The sequence below is a fragment of the Oncorhynchus mykiss genome, chromosome 10, assembly GCF_057628025.1.
Source record: "Oncorhynchus mykiss isolate SJ-2025 chromosome 10, ASM5762802v1, whole genome shotgun sequence".
NCBI lineage: Eukaryota > Metazoa > Chordata > Actinopteri > Salmoniformes > Salmonidae > Oncorhynchus > Oncorhynchus mykiss.
In genome coordinates, this window is record NC_143031.1 from 58,101,476 (window position 1) to 58,124,958 (window position 23,483).

General features: G+C 43.1%; 1 protein-coding gene across 4 annotated transcripts in view; it reads right to left on the reverse strand.

The window, feature by feature from the left end:
• Positions 1 to 18,292, reverse strand: part of si:dkey-37g12.1 (atrial natriuretic peptide receptor 1) — a 36,674-nt gene extending 18,382 nt beyond the window's left edge. For 2 of the 4 annotated variants that reach the window (XM_021619121.3, XM_021619122.3), the window contains exons 1-20: positions 17,879 to 18,292; positions 17,258 to 17,448; positions 16,920 to 17,041; positions 16,681 to 16,770; positions 16,404 to 16,549; positions 16,137 to 16,267; positions 15,856 to 16,002; positions 15,580 to 15,734; positions 14,945 to 15,080; positions 14,304 to 14,401; positions 11,305 to 11,443; positions 6,594 to 6,672; positions 5,090 to 5,186; positions 4,258 to 4,356; positions 2,240 to 2,317; positions 1,977 to 2,081; positions 1,742 to 1,813; positions 1,400 to 1,568; positions 954 to 1,106; positions 674 to 863 (exon numbers count right to left, since the gene is read on the reverse strand). In XM_021619121.3, the coding sequence (XP_021474796.2) occupies positions 674 to 863; positions 954 to 1,106; positions 1,400 to 1,568; positions 1,742 to 1,813; positions 1,977 to 2,081; positions 2,240 to 2,317; positions 4,258 to 4,356; positions 5,090 to 5,186; positions 6,594 to 6,672; positions 11,305 to 11,443; positions 14,304 to 14,401; positions 14,945 to 15,080; positions 15,580 to 15,734; positions 15,856 to 16,002; positions 16,137 to 16,267; positions 16,404 to 16,549; positions 16,681 to 16,770; positions 16,920 to 17,041; positions 17,258 to 17,444 (2,393 nt within the window). In that variant the 5' untranslated portion in view covers positions 17,445 to 17,448; positions 17,879 to 18,292. Of the gene's footprint in view, positions 1 to 673; positions 864 to 953; positions 1,107 to 1,399; positions 1,569 to 1,741; positions 1,814 to 1,976; positions 2,082 to 2,239; positions 2,318 to 4,257; positions 4,357 to 5,089; positions 5,187 to 6,593; positions 6,673 to 11,304; positions 11,444 to 14,303; positions 14,402 to 14,676; positions 15,081 to 15,579; positions 15,735 to 15,855; positions 16,003 to 16,136; positions 16,268 to 16,403; positions 16,550 to 16,680; positions 16,771 to 16,919; positions 17,042 to 17,257; positions 17,449 to 17,878 lie in introns of all 4 variants that reach the window. The other 2 variants (XM_090187183.1, XM_090187182.1) reach the window with 1 other exon arrangement.
• Between the last annotated feature and the right edge of the window lie 5,191 nt (positions 18,293 to 23,483).

The window sequence follows — 23,483 nt, forward strand, 5'->3', positions numbered from 1 at the left end:
CTATGAGTGTCATCTGATGAAGATCATCAAAGGTTAGTGATTCATTTTATCTATATTTCTGCTTTTTGTGACTCCTATCTTTGGCTGGAAAATGGCTGTGTTTTTTCGACTTGGCTCTGAACTAACATAATCATATGTTGTGCTTTAGCTGTAAAGCATTTCTGAAATCGGACATGATGGGTAGATTACCAAGATGTTTATCTTTCATTTGCTATATTGGACTTGTTAATGTGTGAAAGTTACATACTTCTAAAAAATATTTTTGAATTTTGCACGCTGCGTTTTCAGCGGAATGTTGTCGAGGGGTTCCGCTGCGCTAGAAAGGTTAATCATTTTTTTTGTATTTCATACTTTTTCTACTTTTAATTTTTTAGGTATTTTCTTAAAACTGCATTGTTGGTTAAGGGCTGGTAAGTAAGCATTTCACTGTAAGGTCTACACCTGTTGTATTCGGGCGCATGTGACAAATGACATTTGATTTGATTTGATTTGAAGCATTGGAGTCAACATTGGCCTGCATCCCTGTGGAACACTTTCCACACTTTGTAGAGTCCATGCCTCAACAAATTGAGGCTTTTCTGAGGGCAAAGGGGGGTGCAACTCAATATTAGGAAGATGTTCGTTATGTTCTGTACACTCAGTGTATATGTGATTGTGCACTGCGGTGTCTCACCAGCTGGGGCAGAGTCTCTTTACGGTCACTCTGAGGGAGGAGAAGTCTGGTCGGTCACTGGGCCTCTCACTCCAGCACGCCCCCATCAGAGCCTCCACACCCTCTGGACACTCTGCCCTGTCCGTGTGGGGCCTGAGGGGGCTACCTCCGCCCCCCACACACACCCCGGCCTTGACCCTCTCCACTATGTCTGGGGGGGAGAGAGACTGTTGAATAAGACAGTGAGGAGGAGAGAACACACCCCAGAGCAGCGAGGTATGGGGGTCTCTCTCTTACATACCTCTTGCCTCGAGGTTGTTGTTGGGGATATGGAAAGGGCCCCTGCGGTACACCACCTCCTGAACAATAATGCCAAAACTGTAGACATCCCCCTTCTGGGTGCCAGAGGAGGGCATGCTGTCCCTCAGCAGTTCCGGGGCCCTCCACAGCAAGGCTGGGAAGAGAGAGGGGCTTAATGTATGAGAAGCTCCTGTTGTTAGTTATACTGTTTACAACTGTGTATCTGTAATCTCTTTCTCTCTGTCTTTCTTTCTCCCTCTTCTCATTTCGTCTTTCTCTCCCCTTTCGCCTTATTGTAACTTTACAAAATTCCAAGGTTTTCCAGAAATCCTGGTTGGAAGATTCTGGATATGCTGCTTATTCCCTCCTGATTCAGAGAAACTGGGATTTCTGGGAAACCTGAGAATTTGGGGAATGTTACCCGGAATGTTGCACCCCTACACTCACATGTCCAGTGTTTTTTAGACCAGCCCTCCTCGTCCTGGCCGGGGGGTCTTCTGAGGAGACTGAGGCCATGGTCGGTCACCTTTAGGACGAAGCGACTATCCACCACACAGTTAGATGACGACAGGTGACCATGGGAGCGCAGGGGGCTGCGGTGCAGGTAGTCCATCCCCTGAAGCAGACACACATTTCAGTTTGATAGGACCAATTCCCCCACAGACTGGAATTACACTGATATCAACTTCCACTTCAGTTTTGTTTGCCTTGTATCACGCCCATAGAGACAGCCATAGACATTATGTAACTCATACGGCATGAAAAATCGAGAGTTTTGAGAAAATGTACCTTGACAATGTCCAGCATCAGGGAGAACTTGAAGCTCCAGTGAAGCTTAATGGAACCATTCTTCAAAATGTCCTGGAGTTTGGGAGGTGCAATTGGACTTTATGCTCGTGATGTATTGAAGAAGCAGTGAAGGGAGGGTTATGTGCATTTAAAGCAGTGGTGTGTGTGTGTGTGTGTGTCTGTGTGTGTGTGTGTGTGTGTGTGTGTGTGTGTGTGTGTGTTGTGTGTGTGTTACCTGCAGGCTCCCTTTAGGACAGTACTCAGTCAGCAGAAAGAACTGTGGAGGTTCCAGACAAGCACCAATGACGCTGCAGATGTTTGGGTGGCTCAAATCTCTACACTGCACACGTGTGTGTGTGTGAGAGAGAGAGAGGAGTCCATATAAAACAGATATGACAAAATAATAAACTTACAGAATTCATAACATGTACATTAAGCACTCCACTCTCTACTAACACTCGATAACAGACACAAACACCACAACGAGGAGGGCCTCACCTGCTTCAGTTCAGTGAGCAGCTCTCTGTTCAGACACACACTCTTCACATTCAGCAGTCGCACTGAACAGATGTTCTCCTGAAAGCACCAGGGGGAACGACAGAGCCAAAATGGCAGACTAAAAATAACCCAAATCCCCATGTTGATGATGATGATGAAAAATACATAATGGCACAGCCTGGCTTCTAATCGGCATGATCATTTCATTAGATGTCAGTTCACAGGACCAGGTGTCAGAGTTTGGACACCTGCATAAAAAGTCTCAAAGTATACACTACCGGTCAAAGATTTTAGAACACTTACCCATTCAATGGTTTTTCTTTATTTACACTATTTTCTACAGTGTAGAATAATAGTGAAGACATCAAAACGATGAAATAACACATATGGATGGAATCATGTTGTAACCAAAAAAGTGTTAAACAAAGCAACATATATTTTATATTTGAGATTCTTCAAAGTAGCCACCCTTTGCCTTGATGACAGCTTTGCAAACTCTTGGCATTCTCTCAACCAGCTTCACCTGGAATGCTTTTCCAACAGTCTTGAAGGAGTTCACACATATGCTGCTTTTCCTTCACTCTGCGGCCCGACTCATTCCAAACCATCTCAGTTTGGTTGAGGTTGGGTGATAGTGGAGGCCAGGTCATCTGATGAAGCACCCCATCACTCTCCTTCTTGGTAAAATAGCCCTTACACAGACTGGAGGTGTGTTGGGTCATTGTCCTATTGAAAAACAAATGATACACCATCCCATCTGGTTTGGGACTAGCACTGCAGATTGCTGTGTTAGCCATGTTGGTTAAGTGTGCCTTGAATTCAAAATAAATCACAGACAGTGTCAGCAGCAAAACACCCCCACACCATAACACCTCCTCCTCCATTCTTTACGGTGGGAAATACACATTCAGCAATCATCAATTCACCCACACCGCATTTCACAAAGACATGGCGGTTGGAGCCAAAAATCTCAATTTTGGACGCCAAACCAAGTGGTTTCTTGGCAGTAATTCGACCACGAAGGCCTAAACAGTTGATGTTTAGATGTGTCTGTTACTTGAACTCTGTGAAGTGTTTATTTGGGCTGCAAATTCTGAGGCTGGTAACTCTAATGAACTTATCCTCTGCAGCATAGGTAACTCTGGGTCTTCCATTCCTGTGGTGGTCCTCATGAGAGCCAGTTTCATCATAGCACTTGATGGTTTTTGTGAATGCACTTGAAGAAACCTTCAATGTTCTTGACATTTTCCATATTGACTGACCTTCATGTCTTAAACTAATGATGGACAGTCGTTTCTCTTTGCTTATTTGAGCTGTTCTTGCCATAATATAGACTTGGTATTTTACCAAATAGGGCTATATTCTGTATACCTCCCTACTTTGTCACAACAAAACTGATTGGCTCAAACGCATTAAGAAGGAAAGAAATTCTAAAAATGTACTTTTAAGAAGGCACACCTGTTAATTGAAATGCATTACAGGTGACTACCTCATGAAGCTGGTTGAGAGAATGCCTAGCGTGTGCAAAGCTGTCATCAAGGCAAAGGGAGGCTATTTGAAGACTCTCAAATGTAAAATATATTTTGATTTGTTTAACACTTTTCTGGTTACTACATGATTCCATATGTGTTATTTCATAGTTGGTGTCTTCACTGTTATTCTACAATGCAGAAAATAGTAAAAGAAATAAAGAAAAACCCTTGAATGAGTAAGTGTTATAAAACTTTTGACTGGTAGTGTAGTTATTCCACTTCTGAGGCATGGTGGGGATGGAATATAAATAACGCCTAGCCCTGAAAAACTCTGGGCCCAAATTATATTCCCCCTCTCACCTCTTTCTACCTCTCACTCCTCCTCCAGTCAAGTAAGTTATTAGAAAAATTCAAGGCCCTAATTTCAACATTGTATAAGTAAAGTGTTGCCAATATGGACAAGCAATTGATTCGCACTTATAGGAAAAACTCAAGGCCCTAAATGCAACATTGTAAAAGTTAGCAATGAGGACAAGCAATTCTCACTTTATAGACGGCCGTTCTGTGGGAGGATGGTTTGTCCTTCATATTTCCCAGGATGGATTCCAGAGAATCATCGATGGACTTGGAGTTGAGGTACGGTACCTGTAAACACACAACAATCCACATTATCATGCACTTTAATATGAGCGTGTGTGTGTGTGTGTGTGTGTGAGAGAGAGAGAGAGAGAGTTTCTCTGTGGTCCACTGTAGATTAGTTAGTTGGTAGAGCATGGTGCTTGCAATTCCAGGACAGCTGGTTTAACTCCTGGGACCACCCATACTTAAAATGTATGCATCCAAGGCTGTACGTTCCTTTGGATAAAAGTATCTGCTAAATGACATATGTTAGTGGAAAACCTGCATTAATTAGTTGATCCTTGTGAAAGTCATTACACTGAATCATTTGTTATTTCTCCTTAGTGGTGGTTTTCATTAAACAACAAAACAGGGCACAGTAACTGAGAGGAGTGGGTGCACAAAGTTGAGTACCAATTCATAATAGTAAAGGTACTGTAGTATGGTCATTGAAAAATGTATAAGGATGAAATGATGCGCTAAAATTTAGCAGAGGAATAGAAAAAGTGCTTGCTTCAGTACGGTCGTAACGCTGCAGTTTTTGGGAAAGGAGAGAAAGGTGGTACTGTAGGGAATATAGGCTTTGGGGGGTTTGGCATCAACCAAAGATAATATGCAACGTCATCAACTGTGCAGTCAGGCATCAGATGTTAGCTGATACGTTAAACACCTATCCAGACGTGAGAGATCTGGCAAGTGTCTGCTGTGTAGTCAGCCTGGAACGTTGCCAGTGACTCAAACCCCTCCTCCCCTGCCTCACCTTTCCTGCCGAGGACGAGCTGTTCCCCATCATGGTGACATCACCGGGGCTAACCCTCCATAGGACCACAGACACCTTCTTCCGGATGATGTGTTTCCTGTGTCACAGGAGAAGTACTTCCTGGGTCAAAAACATCATGATGACCTACTGCACTTAACACTACATGGGCAACGACATCGAATTGTGTTTCTCCTGAGAAACTGTGCAGGTTTTCTATTGTATGCAAAACTCATATAACAGTGCCAAGCAACGTCAAAGCCTGTTCCATGGGGGTGCAGTGCATATGCAACTGTTGGAATTTCCACTCTGTCACACATGCATGTGTTTGTGCCTGGGTCACAACACTGGCACCTGTTCAACGGGCTTTTTATACACAATGTCAAATATATTTCATCTCCTTAATTTACAGGTAGGGGAACACAATTGTCAATTCTTGTTTCATGCATTTAGATCATTTTAGTGTCTGCAAGAATACTGCAGACCTATTATATGGGACTTGCACACAATTTAAAATCTACTAACTTGCTCCACATAATAAACAATGGCATAACTTGTTTCGTGAACACAATGCCTACACGTCGGCTGCAGATAGGGCCTTCACAGTAGTACAGTGTACCATTCTCTCTCTCTCTCTCTCTCTCTCTACTTCCTCTCTCTCCATTATTAACTGTTATTGAACCATCGTTCTTAATGCTCGTGGGCATCAAGGCCTCCTCCCAGGACTAGCAATCACCACGCCGTTCATATTATTGCATAAATGTTCCCATTTAGGCAAGTCAGTTAAGAACAAATTGTTATTTACAATGATGGCCTAGGAACAGTGGGTTAACTGCCTTTTTCATGGGCAGATCGACAGATATGTACCTTATCAGCTCGGGGATTCGATCTAGCAACACTTTTGGTTACTAGTCCAACGCTCTAACCACCAGGCTACCCTGCCGCCGCTAATTTAAAAGTAATCATTTGGAAAGGAAAATGTTATCACATGAAAGGGTCATGTGGGCTAAACTAGAGGCTGAGCCACCGAGACATTGGAGCGAATGTCTTATTCCTAAGGATGATAGTTTCCTGCATGCTCACTCACACACAGGTTGAAGTGGGATCAAACACACACACACACACACACAAATTACATGCACGCACACACATGGGGCTTTGGGTGAGTTCATGACGAGAAAAAGATAAGCAAGTGGGTACAGATTCATTCTGCATTAATCCATCTTTTGTGTGAAAGCAATGCGAGCCTTATGATGCCCTCTCCCCACTTTCCTGAATAATGCTGGGATATTCAAAAATGAATCCCTGCGTTGGCTGCCAAACTCCTCTAATTACATGGGAGACAGAGAGCGATAAAGCGAGAGAGAGCTCCACACTATGGACTATACACATGACTTACCGGAACAGCGCTGCACGTTGTACATTTGCAACGGCTGGACTACCGCTAGATGGAAAAAGGGCAATACTGTGTGTGTGTGTGTGCGTGTGTGTGTGTGTGTGTGTGTACCTGTAGAGAAGACATATGATAAGTGTCCCGGTGGCCAGGAAAACAGCAATGGTCCCCACAGCTATCGCAAATCTCTTCTCTGCAACACAAATACACACGTACACTGTAGCATAAGCTTTGATGACAGGTCAACAATGCCAAACGGTCACGCCCGAAATACGTGGTAGCACAGACTGTTCTCAAACAAACCTTTTATTAAACATTGATTTTTATTGCTTTTCATGACTCATGTGGAAAATAGATTTTCTCAATATAAACTCCTGAAAAAATAAAGGGGAAATAAATCAATAATGTGTAGTGTAGCTAATGTATTAGATTGCAAGTTTGAATCTTTATCATCGTTTAAAGGGGATTAACTTATCAATAAATGCACAAAAGTGTTATTTTCATAAACAGGTGGTCAAATAAAACTTTCTCATTTGCATTCTTGCGTCTCTCCCACATCAATCCCTTCTTAACACTTATTTTATATATATATATATATATATATATATATATATATATATATATATATATATATAATAATAATAAAGCCCAAACATCAATAAGTTCCACACATTCTTCTAGGGGCCATATGTACAAGTCCCTGTCTGCCAAAGCAAGCTGGAAGCAACGGCAAAGAAAACATTTTCGGACCATATCAAATCCAGATAGAGAATTCCAGATAGAACACAATTGATAACAAAGAATAAAACCTTCTCAAATAGCACCCTATTCCATTCAGTGTTCCACTTTGGACAAGGACTGTGTAGGGAATAGGGTGTCATTTGTAACGCAACCCGTTACATAACCCTGGCTAGACCATTAGACTGAGGTCTACCTAGGTAGCTGAGGGGACTTTCATAAAACGGTATTAAAAGAAGTCCATATTTCAGTGGAAAATAAAATAAAGATTTCCTTTCGTCCAGCAGGCATAAGTGAATAATTCAATGTGTCATTATTTTTGGGAGTCAATTCTCATTCTCTCTGGTTCTTTAGAGGATATATGGGTCTCTGGCCCCCCCATTTGGTGTGGTAACACACTGCAAGTGCTGTCAAGTGACAAAACTTACATGACATATAAGGACATACAAGCCTGGAGAGGACAGACCACCATGCCAGCTGCCTGCTGTTTTTCATCAAGTAAACAAATTAACTAATCAAACGAATGTACTTTGATAAATTAATTAAGATCGGAAATAAATTATGACTAAATAAATTATACATTTATATCATGAGACCAATGGTTTATATATACACCAAATGTCTAACAGGAGGCGCTGTGTTGAAGTCACTTTGCCTCCATTTTGGCACATTTTGGCACCAAATATTTTTGGAAGCTATAGAAATGCATTTATGTCTGTATTCGTTTTTGCCAAATGTATTATATTACAGACAACTTAATGCATACTTTTAAATTATATTACGTGAGCTAAACATAAAAATAGAAACATATATACAACATCTTCCTTATTTCAAGTTATTTTGTTGGATTACTAATGGTACTTTCCCCACTTCAACATCAAAATACTAATATTCATTTTGTCCTTGAAACATTTAATTAAAATACTGTAGAAATCCATTCATTCCTATGGATGACTGTACCTACTGGGGCGTGCCAAAATGGCCGACCGATGGCTTCAAAGCCTTGCAAATCATCAGCAATTCAGGGTATATATCTACATCATTGCATTAGACTGATAATGAGTATTACCAGAAAGCATGGGACAACATTTAACCAGCAGCTGCATTTTTGGTCATACAGTGGGGCAAAAAAGTATTTAGTCAGCCACCAATTGTGCAAGTTCTCCCAATTAAAAAGATGAGAGGCCTGTAATTTTCATCATAGGTACACTTCAACTATGACAGACAAAATGAGAAAAACAATTCCAGAAAATCACATTGTAGGATTTTTAATGAATTTATTTGCAAATTATGGTGGAAAATAAGTACAGTACATGCGAAAGTATTCGGCCCCCTTGAACTTTGAGACCTTTTGCCACATTTCAGGCTTCAAACATAAAGATATAAAACTGTATTTTTTTGTGAAGAATCAACAACAAGTGGGACACAATCATGAAGTGGAATGACATTTATTGGATATTTCAAACTTTTTTAACAAATCAAAAACTGAAAAATTGGGCGTGCAAAATTATTCAGCCCCCTTAAGTTAATACTTTGTAGCACCACCTTTTGCTGCGATTACAGCTGTAAGTCGCTTGGGGTATGTCTCTATCAGTTTTGCACATCGAGAGACTGACATTTTTTCCCATTCCTCCTTGCAAAACAGCTCGAGCTCAGTGAGGTTGGATGGAGAGCATTTGTGAACAGCAGTTTTTAGTTCTTTCCACAGATTCTCGATTGGATTCAGGTCTGGACTTTGACTTGGCCATTCTAACACCTGGATTTGTTTATTTTTGAACCATTCCATTGTAGATTTTGCTTTATGTTTTGGATCATTGTCTTGTTGGAAGACAAATCTCCGTCCCAGTCTCAGGTCTTTTGCACACTCCATCAGGTACTCTTCCAGAATGGTCCTGTATTTGGCTCCATCCATCTTCCCATCAATTTCAACCATCTTCCCTGTCCCTGCTGAAGAAAAGCAGGCCCAAACTATGATGCTGCCACCGCCATGTTTGACAGTGGGGATGGTGTGTTCAGGGTGATGAGCTGTGTTGCTTTTACGCCAAACATAACGTTTTGCATTGTTGCCAAAAAGTTACATTTTGGTTTCATCTGACCAGAGCACCTTCTTCCACATGTTTGGTGTGTCTCCCAGGTGGCTTGTGGCAAACTTTAAACAACACTTTTTATGGATATCTTTAAGAAATGGCTTTCTTCTTGCCACTCTTCCATAAAGGCCAGATTTGTGCAATATACGACTGATTGTTGTCCTATGGACAGAGTCTCCCACCTCAGCTGTAGATCTCTGCAGTTCATCCAGAGTGATCATGGGCCTCTTCGCTGCATCTCTGATCAGTCTTCTCCTTGTATGAGCTGAAAGTTTAGAGGGACGGCCAGGTCTTGGTAGATTTGCAGTGGTCTGATACTCCTTCCATTTCAATATTATCGCTTGCACAGTGCTCCTTGGGATGTTTAAAGCTTGGGAAATCTTTTTGTATCCAAATCCGGCTTTAAACTTCTTCACAACAGTATCTCGTAACTGCTTGGTGTGTTCCTTGTTCTTCATGATGCTCTCTGCCCTTTTAACGGACCTCTGAGACTATCACAGTGCAGGTGCATTTATATGGAGACTTGATTACACACAGGTGGATTGTATTTATCATCATTAGTCATTTAGGTCAACATTGGATCATTCAGAGATCCTCACTGAACTTCTGGAGAGAGTTTGCTGCACTGAAAGTAAAGGGGCTGAATAATTTTGCACGCCCAATTTTTCAGTTTTTGATTTGTTAAAAAAGTTTGAAATATCCAATAAATGTCGTTCCACTTCATGATTGTGTCCCACTTGTTGTTGATTCTTCACAAAAAAAATACAGTTTTATATCTTTATGTTTGAAGCCTGAAATGTGGCAAAAGGTCGCAAAGTTCAAGGGGGCCGAATACTTTCGCAAGGCACTGTATTTGGTCACCTACAAACAAGCAAGATTTCTGGCTCTCACAGACCTGTAACTTCTTCTTTAAGAGGCTCCTCTGTTCTCCACTCGTTACCTGTATTAATGGCACCTGTTTGAACTTGCTATCAGTATAAAAGACACCTGTCCACAACCTCAAACAGTCACACTCCAAACTCCACTATGGCCAAGACCAAAGAGCTGTCAAAGGACACCAGAAACAAAATTGTAGACCTGCACCAGGCTGGGAAGACTGAATCTGCAATAGGTAAGCAGCTTGGTTTGAAGAAATCAACTGTGGGAGCAATTATTAGGAAATGGAAGACATACAAGACCACTGATAATATCCCTTGATCTGGGGCTCCATGCAAGATCTCACCCCGTGGGGTCAAAATGATCACAAGAACGGTGAGCAAAAATCCCAGAACCACACGGGGGGACCTAGTGAATGACCTGCAGAGAGCTGGGACCAAAATAACAAAGCCTACCATCAGCAAGGGCATTGAAGATGAAACGTGGCTGGGTCTTTCAGCATGACAATGATCCCAAACACACCGCCCGGGCAACGAAGGAGTGGCTTCGTAAGAAGCATTTCAAGGTCCTGGAGTGGCCTAGCCAGTCTCCAGATCTCAACCCCATAGAAAATCTTTGGAGGTAGTTGAAAGTCTGTGTTGCCCAGCAACAGCCCCAAAACATCACTGCTCTAGAGGAGATCTGCATGGAGGAGTGGGCTAAAATACCAGCAACAGTGTGTGAAAACCTTGTGAAGACTTACAGAAAACGTTTGACCTCTGTCATTGCCAACAAAGGGTATATAACAAAGTATTGAGAGAAACTTTTGTTATTCCCCAAATACTTATTTTCCACCATAATTTGCAAATAAATTCATTAAAATCCTACAATGTGATTTTTTTCTCATTTTGTCTGTCATAGTTGAAGTGTACCTATGAGGAAAATTACAGGCCTCTCATCTTTTTAAGTGGGAGAACTTGCACAATTGGTGGCTGACTAAATACTTTTTTGCCCAACTGTATATACCTAACCCAAGCAGGTCTGATAAGGGTCAGCTATCAACTCAACACAAAATGATAATGTGAGTACTGCAGAGACTAGAGAAGACTAAGAGAAGGTCCATTGGTGTAACAAACACACAGTACCGATATTGATGAAGAGCTCATCTTTGAAGCCAAAGTGGGGTGTGTCCTTCGGTGGGGTCTTCCTCCCTCCTGGCCAGTAGACTTGGACCCCCTCCACTGGCTCATAAGCCTTATTCGTACCAAAGTAATTGGCGATTACCTACCAGGTGAGAAGATAGCATGACCTATGATTACTTAACATTTTTGGCAAATTAAAAGGCTGTGTGTTGAATGCAGCCCATTTCAGATGCTGGCATGACCTTAACTTGCCATAGTAATCAATATAGCATCCACATGCTATCCAAAATACAAGTCAGATCTACAGTGCCTTGCGAAAGTATTCGCCCCCTTGAACTTTGCGACCTTTTGCCACATTTCAGGCTTCAAACATAAAGATATAAAACTGTATTTTTTTGTGAAGAATCAACAGCAAGTGGGACACAATCATGAAGTGGAACAACATTTATTTGATATTTCTAACTTTTTTAACAAATCAAAAACTGAAAAATTGGGCGTGCAAAATTATTCAGCCCCTTTACTTTCAGTGCAGCAAACTCTCTCCAGGAGTTCAGTGAGGATCTCTGAATGATCCAATGTTGACCTAAATGACTAATGATGATAAATACAATCCACCTGTGTGTAATCAAGTCTCCGTATGAATGCACCTGCACTGTGATAGTCTCAGAGGTCCGTTAAAAGCGTAGAGAGCATCATGAAGAACAAGGAACACACCAGGCAGGTCCGAGATACTGTTGTGAAGAAGTTTAAAGCCGGATTTGGATACAAAAAGATTTCCCAAGCTTTAAACATCCCAAGGAGCACTGTGCAAGCGATAATATTGAAATGGAAGGAGTATCAGACCACTGCAAATCTACCAAGACCTGGCCGTCCCTCTAAACTTTCAACTCATACAAGGAGAAGACTGATCAGAGATGCAGCGAAGAGGCCCATGATCACTCTGGATGAACTGCAGAGATCTACAGCTGAGGTGGGAGACTCTGTCCATAGGACAACAATCAGTCGTATATTGCACAAATCTGGCCTTTATGGAAGAGTGGCAAGAAGAAAGCCATTTCTTAAAGATATCCATAAAAAGTGTTGTTTAAAGTTTGCCACAAGCCACCTGGGAGACACACCAAACATGTGGAAGAAGGTGCTCTGGTCAGATGAAACCAAAATTGAACTTTTTGGCAACAATGCAAAACGTTATGTTTGGCGTAAAAGCAACACAGCTGAACACGCCATCCCCACTGTCAAACATGGTGGTGGCAGCATCATGGTTTGGGCCTGCTTTTCTTCAGCAGGTACAGGGAAGATGGTTAAAATTGATGGGAAGATGGATGGAGCCAAATACAGGACCATTCTGGAAGAAAACCTGATGGAGTGTGCAAAAGACCTGAGACTGGGATGGAGATTTGTCTTCCAACAAGACAATGATCCAAAACATAAAGCAAAATCTACAATGGAATGGTTCAAAAATAAACATATCCAGGTGTTAGAATGTCCAAGTCAAAGTCCAGACCTGAATCCAATCGAGAATCTGTGGAAAGAACTGAAAACTGCTGTTCACAAATGCTCTCCATCCAACCACACTGAGCTCGAGCTGTTTTGCAAGGAGGAATGGGAAAAAATTTCAGTCTCTCGATGTGCAAAACTGATAGAGACATACCCCAAGCGACTTACAGCTGTAATCGCAGCAAAAGGTGGCGCTACAAAGTATTAACTTAAGGGGGCTGAATAATTTTGCACGCCCAATTTTTTTTGCACGCCCAGTTTTTGATTTGTTAAAAAAGTTTGAAATATCCAATAAATGTCGTTCCACTTCATGATTGTGTCCCACTTGTTGTTGATTATTCACAAAAAAATACAGTTTTATATCTTTATGTTTGAAGCCTGAAATGTGGCAAAAGGTCGCAAAGTTCAAGGGGGCCGAATACTTTCGCACGGCACTGTACTGTAATACTGAATGTCAGTATGTCAATAGGCAGTGCATGCAAATGATCATTATTGTTTTTCCGGTATGCATGCTCTCACTATTGTGAAGCTCAAAACCTCCTGGCTGATCGGTTTACATTTCCCTTAGATCTTTTTTAAATGTACTCATTTTGTTGCCACATCACTCATTTGCTGAGAAGACATGAGACTTGAAAGGTGATGAGATGCATGGTCGGATGAAACCACGTCGACAGAAACCAAAATAACATTTGGTTTTGTTTTGAAACCAGCAGCGAGGGGCCAACAGAGAAGAATGTTGCAACAAAATACATTTATAATAAATAACTGTAATTTTAAATAACTTTAAGGTCCAATATTCAAAGCCATTTCAAGGTGATAATTAAGAGACTGCACTCTCCAGAGCTTTTAGTAGTGGCCCTAAGTAGGTACTATTCATAGAAGAGTAGAGGAGTGTGTGTGTGTGTGTGTGTTGCACTCTGTGTTCCACTGGTTGGGTGTTCAGGATCAGAAATACACTGAAATCAGACAACTGAAATGTGGGCCGAAGAGAAAGATTCAGGTTGAAAAGTAAAACGACAATGAATTCTGTTGCAAAGAATTAAATCAGCACTGTAATTGTTCAGAAGAGTGTCAACATGGGTGTTAAAGTTTTTGACAGGCTGTGATAAAAGTGGCTTCAGATGTGAACACTGTAGACGTTAGCAGAAAATAGGGGGAAAACAGAGGGTTGGAAAGGAGGGAGGGAGAGAGAGAGAGAGAGAGAGAGCAACAACAACAACAAAAAAAAGAGAGAGAGAGAGAGTGCAAGAGAGAGAGGTTTTATATATTTTTTTCAATACGGAAATAGGCAGACAGAGAGAGTGGTATGGCAAGATAAAGATGGAGAAATAGAGAGTGACAGAGAGACCGAGAGACAGAGAGTGCGATGTAGGAGATAGAAGGACTGAAAGATAGAGAGTGACAAAGTGATAGAAATAGACAGAAAGGAAGTGTTGGAGTGATAGAAAGAAAACAGAGCGAGTGACAGATAAAGAGAAAGTGTGATTAGGGTGTTAGCGTCTGACTTTGAACTCTCTGTCGTTCTCTCCGCCCTGGATGTGCTTCATCATATAGGCAGACTCCCTGTCTCCATTGGCGTCCATGGTAACGTCACCCTGGATACCTAACGGACAGAGTCCAGAAAACAAACATATGGGCAATCCACACCTCACGTGTCATTATGTTTGAAACACCGTCATATACAGGTAACTGCCAAAATCAAGGAAACACCAACATAGTGTCTTAATAAGGCATTGGGCCAAATGAATGGGCTGCTGTTTATTTTTATACAAGACCCAAAGCATGATAGGATGTAAACTGCTTAATTAACTCCTGTGTTGAAGCACCTGCTTTCAATATACTTTGTATTCCTCATTTACTCGTTGTTTTTGCAGTTACCTGTACATCTCTCTTTGAGGCAATGAAGCTGCCTTCTTGGCCAGGTCTCCCTTGAAAAATAGGAATTTTGACCTCAATGGGTCTGCTGTGCAAAACATAAAAAATCAAATGAAATAATTGTATTATATAAATGAAATATAATCACTCTTGTAAATAACTGTAAATAACATCTGTAAATAATAACAATGGACCTTTAACTGCAACCATTAAGGTTATACCTACCTACCTGATAACGTACAGGTGAAATTAATCATCCAAAAGGGCTGACCTGTGATGGTTCGGTTCCACATCTTGCGGGTTATGGTGAAGCCGTCGTATGGGTCCCCGCGTTCCGCCAGGGTTTCATTCAGAGCCTGAGCATACAGCCATACAGAGTCATGGGCTATGGCTGCCAGCACCGACACCTGCCATTGGACAAACAGTCAGAAATAGATAATTACATATCCTGCATATACACTCTTAGAAAAAAGGGTTCCAAAGATTCTTCAGCTGTCCCAATAGGAGAAACCCATGTTGGTTCCAGGTAGAAACCTTTCAGGTTCCAGGTAGAACGCTCTGTAGAAAGGGTTCTACATGGAACCCAAAATAATTCTAACTGGAACCAAAAGGGTTCTACCTGGAACGAAAAAAAGGTTATTCAAAGGGAAAGGTTCTAGGTTATTCAAACTCTTTTAAGTTCTAGATTGCCCCTTTTTTCTAAGAGTGTACAGTATATGTACAGTTAAACATAGTAGCTAAGTACCAGACCCGGGTTCAAAATAATATTTGGAAATTGGTCAAGTTCAATTGAGCTTGCCTGGCGCAATGGAACCAATGAAATAGTCCCAAAAGCACAAAGCCCACCCCATCTGGCACTCCAGACAGGGTCAAGCGACAGGTGTGTGTGTGTGTTTCATAGCACACCTTTTCGCTGGGTGCGTAGGCATAGCCAAAGTCCTCTCTGGATCTGCGGATGACGTCATTGGAGAAGTTCCAGTACCTCTGGTCGTTGGGTTTGTACAGAGAGAGTAGAAACAGAGCCTGGTAGGCCTGCTTAGCCACTGAGTCATCCACATCTCCTGCAGCACATCAACACCATTCATTGATTCGTCCTGAGGTTATATAATCCCAATAGCATTCCCAAAAGTCCCCATATAGTATTGTATTGTATCGTAGGGTGCCAATTGGGACACACCCTACCTCTTTTCCAGTCAAAGTTGCCAAACATCTCCTCCAGCCTGTAGGGCTCAAAGCAGAAGAAGACGTAGTCCCCTGTGGTGAGGCCTCTCCTGTGGGCCTCGACCAGGAAGTCCCTGACCACCTCCCCACGCGCTGAGATCACTATGACTACAGGGCAAGACACAAACACCAAACATAGGCCACATTAAAATAGCCCTATTAGCATACCAGTTAGCACGCATGGCCAATTACTTCAATGTAAATAGTATGCTGGTGTGGACATTGGAACACAGAAAACTTACTGCGAGACACCTCGGCAACCTCCTGGAGCATACGTGCTTGTGTGAGGGCTGTGTGAGTGGTGTCTTGCCCGAGAGGTGTTTGAAATGCCAGGTATTTAGCCACAGTGATGTTACTGACTTCAGCTTGGTACCTTATAGAAATATAAATGGTAGGTCATTTCATCAGGTTCCTCCCTATGTAGAAGTACATCACATTCCAGTGTCTATTTGAAGTGTATTTATTGTATTGTATCCGAATGTATTGTATCGTGCTGCGTCGTATCGTACCTGATTCCCTCAGCAGGGACGATCCAGGCAGGTCTGTGGTCGTAGATAATGCTTATACGTCTCCAGCCAAACTTCTCACAGATCTTCACAAAGAACGAGCCCATCTTGGTGAAGGGGCCAAACACTCTGGTAAGAGTGGGGTAAGCCTGTCACCGCCACAGAACATGGCATGTGATAATGCTGCAACTGTGATTCAGATTCTACTCCAGATTCTGAGGGACGTAAGTTAGCTACAGATAGTTACTGGCATATGAGTTATATTAAAGTGATATTGGACCTTTTTGATGAGAAACTGCTGGTCTGCGCAGGTGGGACTGACCACGGGAATGTTCCAGAAAGCTGCCAGCTTGGCAGTGATCGCACACACCTAAAGAGGGTGTTCTATCATCATTGGATTGTAAATGCAGATAATCAAATCAAATCAAATTCGATTTGATTTGAAATGCAGATAATGTAGTTAGTGCAATGTAATGTGTGATTTGTTAATTCGCGCCGGTGAAAGTGGGGGGGCCTTACGTCGGAGCAGGCGGGGCCGATGAAAGCGCTGTAGTTCCGTCTGTGCAGTAGCTCCACTATCTTCCCCGGGCCGTTCACGTCGCTACACTCATCATCCACGTACTCATGCTCCAGCCAATGACCTGAGGACATACAACACAGTAGCTTACAGTGTCTATCGAATGAGTACGACTTCTGATGTCCTCGTGGCCAGTGTTTCTCAGTGTGCTTCAGGGGACTCACAGCGGTTGCATGCAATACAATACAACTTCCTTGTCCATTTGTTATAGCAAACAACGGATCTGCGTTATGTATATTATGTATCACATATGTACTATACAATGTCTCTGAGTACTGACCTGCCAACAGATCGGGACTCCGGTTCACGGCGTCGATGGCGATGAGGGCGCCCGCCCCGATCCTGCCAACACTGAAGGGCATGGAGGTGTTGGGCAAGGAAAGCAGCAGGGTGAACGTTGACCCTGCCACCCAGGGCACCGAGGACAGGAAGACAGGTAGCACTAGAGCCCTAAGCAGGAACGCCATCACTCTGGGAGATAAAGGAATGGAAGTATGGACCCTGGTTAATAACTCACTGTGGAGGAGGCTCCATAAAATGACCAAGCCTTCAGTGAAGCCTATATGGTTTGTGTCTGGATGTGCTCTGATAATGCTTTAGCTAAGGCATATGATAGGCTCATTATACAGTAATATGTTTCCCAAACTCACTTTGTTTTACTCAGAATCCTAAATGTGTAAGATTTGGAAAAACGTTAAAAGAAATGCTGTTGAATGTAGACTGTTTGAGTGTAGCGATGTAAATGGCCCGGGGTTCAACATTGTTTAGAAAAATCTCGACATGACACCTTACACAAAATAAAGTAATATTGGCCTATTCACACACACAAAAAGGCAAACATAGACAGTACAAACGTGGTTTGCAACGGTTCAATATACATTTCAATATGAAATTCACTTACCAGTCATTCAGTCAAATATTATAAAGACGTGGCATATTTCGAAATGATGTTCTCCGAGGTCCCACTACAGCAAATTACAATTTAGCACCACCTGTTGTCCATCAGTTAGCCTAGTTAGTATATCAAAGCCTCCGTTGTGATGAGCTTGCAACCGTGAAACGTATTCAAATAGATATCCCTCGCAACTGCATCAACTACTGGACAGAGAATAGAAGCATGCTGCCTAATTGCCTATGATTCATCTTGTGGTTCTCAAATTAATCTTACAACATGTTCGCTAAACCCTGGGAAGATACAACCCACCACAAATTTGTTTAACTTAACGACTGCACAAGTAAACAGTTGACATGGACAATTATGGAAGCACTTGAGTGCTGGCCTGTTTATATTGGGAGTAATACTTCCTGTTGTCATGGAATAAATACATGGGAATTCAGTAGATATCCATTGTCAATGATAATTAGGATGGGGGAGTAATTAGTTACATGTAATCTGATTACAAAAACGACATGATTATTGGTTTGAAAAAAAAATACATGGACACTTTTCTGTTTTCTCAATGACATTCAATTCAGAATTGAAAAAAAGGTGCAAGTTTAAGTTTGTTCCACCTGAGTGAGTCTGACTATAAATCAGAGACCACTATGATGACACACCAAATGTGTTTAATAGATCATCTTTGTTTTCTTCTAATTCCTTTTAAGTGGAAAGCAATCCAAAAGTAACAGAATGTAATCGAATTATGTAACAGAATTTCAGGTAATCCAAAGGTTACGTAATTGATTACAATTTTGGCCAGGTAACTAGTAACTGTAATGGATTACATTTAGAAAGTTACCTACCCAACCCTGAGATTGTTAAATGTTTAATAAATTATGTTGTTCAGGTTCACTTCCTCCTTGGGGCTACTGTGTAGCAGTCCCAACTGGGATTTTAAATTGAATGTAACAGATTTCTCCAAGTGCAGTTCCAAACAATTCCCTTTTTAGGAATGGTTGTTTTCATTTGTCTCATTTTACAGGGGATTGGGGAAGTAAAATAGCCAAAAGGTTTATATAAAACAACAACCTAATTTTTTAATTGGATTAAAATTGACAAAAGTCCCCTTATCTATGAACTATGAGAAAACAGGATCGTGGGAAATGGGCTTGAAGCTCCAACCTGGCTGAAAGCCAAAGGAGGCCAATCACTACTGCAAATAGACTCAACACCACCAGTCTGTATGACAAAGAAAGACAAATGATATCTGCTCAGCCAGAAGATGGATGGTTTAAGAAAAGAGTAGCTTCCTCTTAGGAAAAACAGTTCTGTTTATATTGAGGACTGGACCCAAGTCAGTGTCGTAGCAATTATTCAGAAGTCAATGTTAAAACACGGGATAGCACTTTCTGACTTTGTGCACGTAATTCATGGTGGCGATGTTCCAGTGAGAAACGGGGGATTAATAAACGTCAAAATATTGAATTGTCACATTGAGCAGGTAAGATTAAAGTATAAGGGTCAGAGTCCCTGTCCCGGATTAAACCTACTCCTGGACCAAAAAGCACTGGGCACACAATCTGGGTCAGTTTAACCCCTGCGGGGTTCTACTTTAATCTTGTCCATAAGAATAATGATCACACAATAAGGCCCTCTGGGAAGTTTCCCCTTCTATCCCACACACACTTGAGTTTTTTCCCATCCAAAAGTTTCATCTATCACCACAGTAGGTTCGGTTCGACTCTAACCTTCCATCCCCTTTCAGTCTCACCTTTGACCTCCGACTCATTAATGACCATCTCAACCCCTAACCCCTGGCACTAGTTGGTCATTAGTCAGATATCGGTCAGCCATTTACTCTCCGTTACTGTTGATATTGCATTTGTGCCTGTGACTGCGTGAGTGAGGGCAGGGCGAAAGCGAGAGAGAAAGCGTGAGCGAGAGTCATGTGTCAGCAGGCCTGCCATAGAGAGGTGTTGATGAGGTTCTAGGTGACCTTCCATTACTATCAGGTCATGGACTGTTGCTTTGCTGCAGTGATTTATTGTCAACAAGACGATGACACGCATTAGTGCTGGTTGCTGCTGAGCTAAATGGTGGAGATGGATTGATTTTTTTTTTTTACCAATGTCATAGCATAGCATGACATAACATGTCCTAACTTGTTCGGTTCATATTCGGCATTCCAGGGGGAACCTGGTTCCTGGATTGTAATCGTTTTGACATGGAAAATGTGAATTTTTACATCGAATTCAAGGATTTTACATTTGGGGGTCCCTTTCCATTTCTACCACTGGTCATAGTCTAGGTTGGTGATTAACTGTTACATGGAGTATATCAAGTAACTAGAGACAACAGATGGAAAAACTGCTGGGACCACCATACACTTAAGTCCCATATACAGTACATCCTATTATCCTGTAGATGGCAGTCATGTCCTTTGTAAACTCTAGACAAATATAATCAAACACTGGGCCTGTATTCATAAAGTGTCTCACAGTAGGAGTGCTGATCTAGGATCAGGTCGGTCTGTCTGTGTAATATTGTTTGTGATCTTAAAGGCAAAACTGATCCTAAATCAGCAGCCCTATCCTCGTCACCAAGCTTAGGACTCTGGGTCTAAACATCTCCCTATCACGCCCTGACCTTAGTTATCTTTGTTTTCTTTATTATTTTGGTTAGGTCAGGGTGTGACTAGGGTGGGTATGTTAGTTTTTGTATTGTCTAGGGGTTTTTGAATATCTAGTGGTTTTTGTAAGTCTATGTATTTGTATGTTTATGGTGGCCTGAATTGGTTCCCAATCAGAGGCAGCTGTTTATTCTTGTCTCTGATTGGGGACCATATTTAGGTAGCCATTTTGTCTAGGGTATTTGTGGGTTCGTATTCTATGTTTAGTTGCCTGTCTGCACTACGCATATTTGTGTTGCGGTTCGTTTTGTTGTTTTTGTTAGTTTGTTCAGCGTTCATTCTTTATTAAAGAAGAATGTACGCTTAACACGCTGCGCCTTGGTCTCCTCCACACAACGACCGTGACAGAAGAACCCACCATAAAAGGACCAAGCAGCATGCTAAAAAGGAGTGGACATCCTGGACCCGGGAGAAAGATGAGTGGGAGACAACCTGGGAGGAGGTAGAGAGGTGGTCGGTCGACCCAGGGAGAGTGCCAGAGCCCGCCTGGGATTCAATTGAACAGTGCGAGGAGGGATACCGGAGAATGGAGTTTGCGACACGGACACGGCTAGCATGGAGAGGCAGCCCCAATATTTTTTTTCGGGGGGGCACACGAAGAGATTGGCTGAATCAGGTTGAAGACCTGAGCCAACTCCTCGTGCTTACCGCGGGGTGCGGATTACTGGTCAGGTACCATGTTATGCAGTGGAACACATGGTGTCTCCAAAGCGCTAGTATAGCCCGGTGCGCTCCATTCCAGCTCCTCGCATTTGGCGAATGGGCATCCAGCCAGGACGCATTGTGCCAGCTCTACGTTCCAGATCTCCAATGCATCTCCACGGCCCAGTGTATCCTGTGCCTGCTCCCCGCACTCGCCCTGAGGTCCGTGTCACCAGCCCAATACCACCAGTGCCGGCACCACGCACTAGGCCTACAGTGCGCCTCCAGAGTCCAGTACGTCCTGTGCCTGCTCCTCGCACTCGCCATGAGGTGCGTGTCTCCAGTCCGGTACCATCAGTACCGGCACCACGCACCAGGTATACAGTGCGACTCGACAGTCCAGAGCTTCCGGCGACAGTACCCAGACCGGAACCTCCAGCGACGGGCCACAGTCCGGAACCTCCAGCGACGGGCAACAGTCCGGAACCTCCAGCGACGGGCAACAGTCCGGAACCTCCAGCGACGGGCCACAGTCCGGAGCCTCCAGGGACGATCCCCAGTCCGGAGCCTCCAGGGACGATCCCCAGTCCGGAGCCTCCAGGGACAATCCCCAGTCCGGAGCCTCCAGCGACGATCCCCAGCCCGGGGCCTCCAGCGACGATCCCCAGCCCGGGGCCTCCAGCGACGATCCCCAGCCCGGGGTCTCCGGCGATGGTCCCCAGCCCGGGGTCTCCAGCGACGGTCCTTAGTCGCCTATATCTAGGGGTTTTTGTAAGTCTAGGTATTTGTATGTCTATGGTGGCCTGAATTGGTTCCCAATCAGAGGCAGCTGTTAATCGTTGTCTCTGATTGGGGACCATATTTAGGTAGCCATTTTGACTAGAGTATTTGTGGGTTCTTATTCTATGTTTAGTTGCCTGTCTGCACTACTCATATTTTCGTCACGGTTTGTTTTGTTGTTTTTATTAGTTTATTCAGTGTTCCTTTCTTTATTAAAGAAGAATGTACGCTTACCACTCTGCGCCTTAGGTCTCCTCCATACAACGACCGTGACACTCCCTCTGAAACTGGAACCTGGACTTCCTGACAGGCCGACCCCAGGTGGTGAGGGTAGGCAACATCACCTCCAACACACTGATCCTTAACACAGGGGCACCACAAAGGTGTGTGCTTAGTCCCCTCATGTATTCCATGTTCACCCCACGACTGTGTGTCCACGCACGGCTCCAACACCATTATCAAGTTCGCTGACGACATAACGGTGGTAGGCCTGATCACCGGCGACGATGAGTCAGCCTACAGGGAGGAGGTCAATGACCTGGCAGTGTGGTGCCGGAGCAACCTCTCCCTCAACGTCAGCAAGGCCAAGGGGCTGATCGTGGACTACAGGAAACAGGGTACTGCACCCTCCCATCCACATCGACGGGGCGGCAGTGGAGCAGGTAGCCAGCTTCAAGTCCAAATCACTTAAAGGAGCCGAGCTGCCTGCCATCCAGAACCTCTATATCAGGCGGTGTGAAAAGAAGGCCCAGAAAATCATCAAAGACCACAACCACCCAAGCCATAGACTATTTTCTCTGTTGCATAGCAAGAGGTACCGGTGCACCAATTCTGACACCGACAGGCTCTTGAACAGCTTCTATCCCAAACAATACGACTGATAAATAGCTACACAGACCTTTTATTTCAGTATATAGTCTCTATGCACACTCACAGGGCCCTACACACTCACACACACTGTCACCCCAACACACACACACAAACACTCACGCCATCATTTGCTCACTCACACATAATATGCACATACATTTATACTGACTCTACACACCCGCTCACATGTAAGCTGCTGCTACTCTGGTTGATCTAATATCCTGTTGACTAGTCACCTTACCCCTATACGTATATACCTCCATCACTCCAGTATCCCTGCACATGTAAATAAGCTATTGGAACTGAAGCAGTTTCGTTGCATTGCATCCCTCAGATCTAGTTCTGCTAACTGAGCCAATATTGCTTTGCAACGGCAAACACCTGATGTAGCACGCACAACAACACGTCGTTTCATTTCACACACAAGGAAAGAACAAACACACATAATAACACATCTGAGAGGCGTGAAGACTTGACTGAGGCTCCACTGCCATCTGCTACCTTGGCACAGTTACACAGTGGGCTTCAGTGTCTTCGCCTATGATTGGTCGAGTTAAGGAACACAGTGTCAGCGTCTGCCAATGTCTGTCCTCGGCAGGAACCGTCTGGGACACATTCAAATGGCATTACAATGAAACACGACCG